The sequence below is a fragment of the Branchiostoma belcheri genome, unplaced genomic scaffold, assembly GCF_001625305.1.
Source record: "Branchiostoma belcheri isolate BF01 breed outbred unplaced genomic scaffold, Haploidv18h27 scaffold23, whole genome shotgun sequence".
NCBI classification, from domain to species: domain Eukaryota; kingdom Metazoa; phylum Chordata; class Leptocardii; order Amphioxiformes; family Branchiostomatidae; genus Branchiostoma; species Branchiostoma belcheri.
In genome coordinates this window covers 1,068,200-1,069,822 of record NW_017803824.1, presented here as the reverse complement: position 1 = coordinate 1,069,822, position 1,623 = coordinate 1,068,200, and the positions used below count along the sequence as shown (strand labels likewise).

General features: G+C 39.7%; 1 protein-coding gene across 1 annotated transcript in view; it reads left to right on the top strand.

The window, feature by feature from the left end:
- Window positions 1-1,623, top strand: part of LOC109470678 — an 8,393-nt gene that overhangs the window by 1,971 nt on the left and 4,799 nt on the right. Inside the window, exons 3-4 of the mRNA XM_019769708.1 lie at window positions 702-860; window positions 1,291-1,438. Of these exons, the coding sequence (XP_019625267.1) occupies window positions 702-860; window positions 1,291-1,438 (307 nt within the window). The remainder of the gene's footprint in view (window positions 1-701; window positions 861-1,290; window positions 1,439-1,623) is intronic.

Sequence of the window (1,623 nt, the reverse complement as noted above, 5' to 3'; positions counted from 1 at the left end):
CCAGTACGCACAGTTATGAAAAGGTCTCCTATACTAGCCCCTACCAGGCTTCAAATATTTCAAGACCCAGTACGCACAGTTATGAAAAGGTCTCCTATACTAGCCTCTACCAGGCTTCGGGAGGCGGCTGGAAAGAGTAGAAATCGGCCAAATAGAGAGACAAGCATGCCAAGGGAGTTTGTCCGTTGAGAGAACATTTCGCCGCACCCCAAGCCAGTGCGGGGTCGCCATTTCTTTGAAGTCCACTAGTATAGGAGACCTTTTCATGATTTGGCAAAGGGTCGGTTATGCGTTGGGAGGGACGTTGCAAATTCAATACAGAAGAACTTTATTGCACGGCAATTGCATATGGTACAATGTATGGCAAGGTACAAAAAAGGATAGAATGAAACCTAATTACTCAAACAACAAGGGCTAACACAAGTCTGTCTTTGATATAGTGTTACAATCGAGTGGGGGCTAATCACGAGTTTCGGTATTTTATCTAATAACAAAGCAGTTTTTAGTTACCATGGTGACAGCCGTCTGATCCAGGTCATTTACCGTATGTGTTTGGAGAAGAGGAAACTGCGCAAAAACAATCTTCTGCGAAGGTAAACATGATGAAATGCGAAATTCACGAAAACTCTAAATATTCCTCTGTGGTACAGGATCTTTGATGTCTTTTTCCTTTTTGACCTGTTTTTTTTCTCCCGGACTAGGGTTATCGTTACTGCAGAAAGCAGCAGAAGTGGAGCAGGTACGGCTGGGAGACGGTGGAGGTGTGTAAGGACTGTTCCGTCACCAGGTTCAAGATCAAGTACTCCAGTAACGGCAAGTTCTGGGTCACCTACAGGGACCCCGAAACTTGGCATGACATGGTGAGTTAGTGGGGCGCATTGGTTCTTTTGAAATAATCATTATTGAAGTACATTAATAATGATGACGGTAAATTTGACATTGACTACTTATGCAAAATATAATGATTATCAGAAAGACACTTGACATTGGATGTATTAGATTTGTAAGAATATTCAGAAATTTGTCATTTCTTGTAAAAATGTAAGAGGAAAAAAACATTATCAAAGACTTACTTTTCCTGCAATACCTAATAAAACCATTGCACTGGGCAAGTAGCCATATACATTTTGTATTTGTGTACATTTTGCAAACATATTTCCAAAGTAGATTCTGAATAATTTAGAACAATCGCTATAAACTGCAAGTCAACTGACCAAATGATGTATGTAAAACAACGGCATTTATTTATCACTTTGGCACAGTAGAATGCATCTATGCATATTTCTCCAGATATTTGACGGCGGCATCAATGCTGTAGCCACTTGGAAGTTGAACACGCTGCCATATCCGGTCGCCACTCGCTACATCCGCTTCTACCCTGTCCGCTGGCAAAATGCCGTCGCCATGAGAGTTGAGGTTATGGGGTGCAGACTGTCATGTGAGTTTTTTGTTTTTAGTATACAAAGTATACAATGGTTCGGAAGTATACAATGATTTCTGATTTGAAAATACAGTATAGATCTATTGATGTGTATTTATCATTGTTTGCTGTTATTACACCAGTTCTTAAATATGACATTCTTTTTTTTTTTTTTTTTTTTCATCTCTGTTCTTTATTGAGTA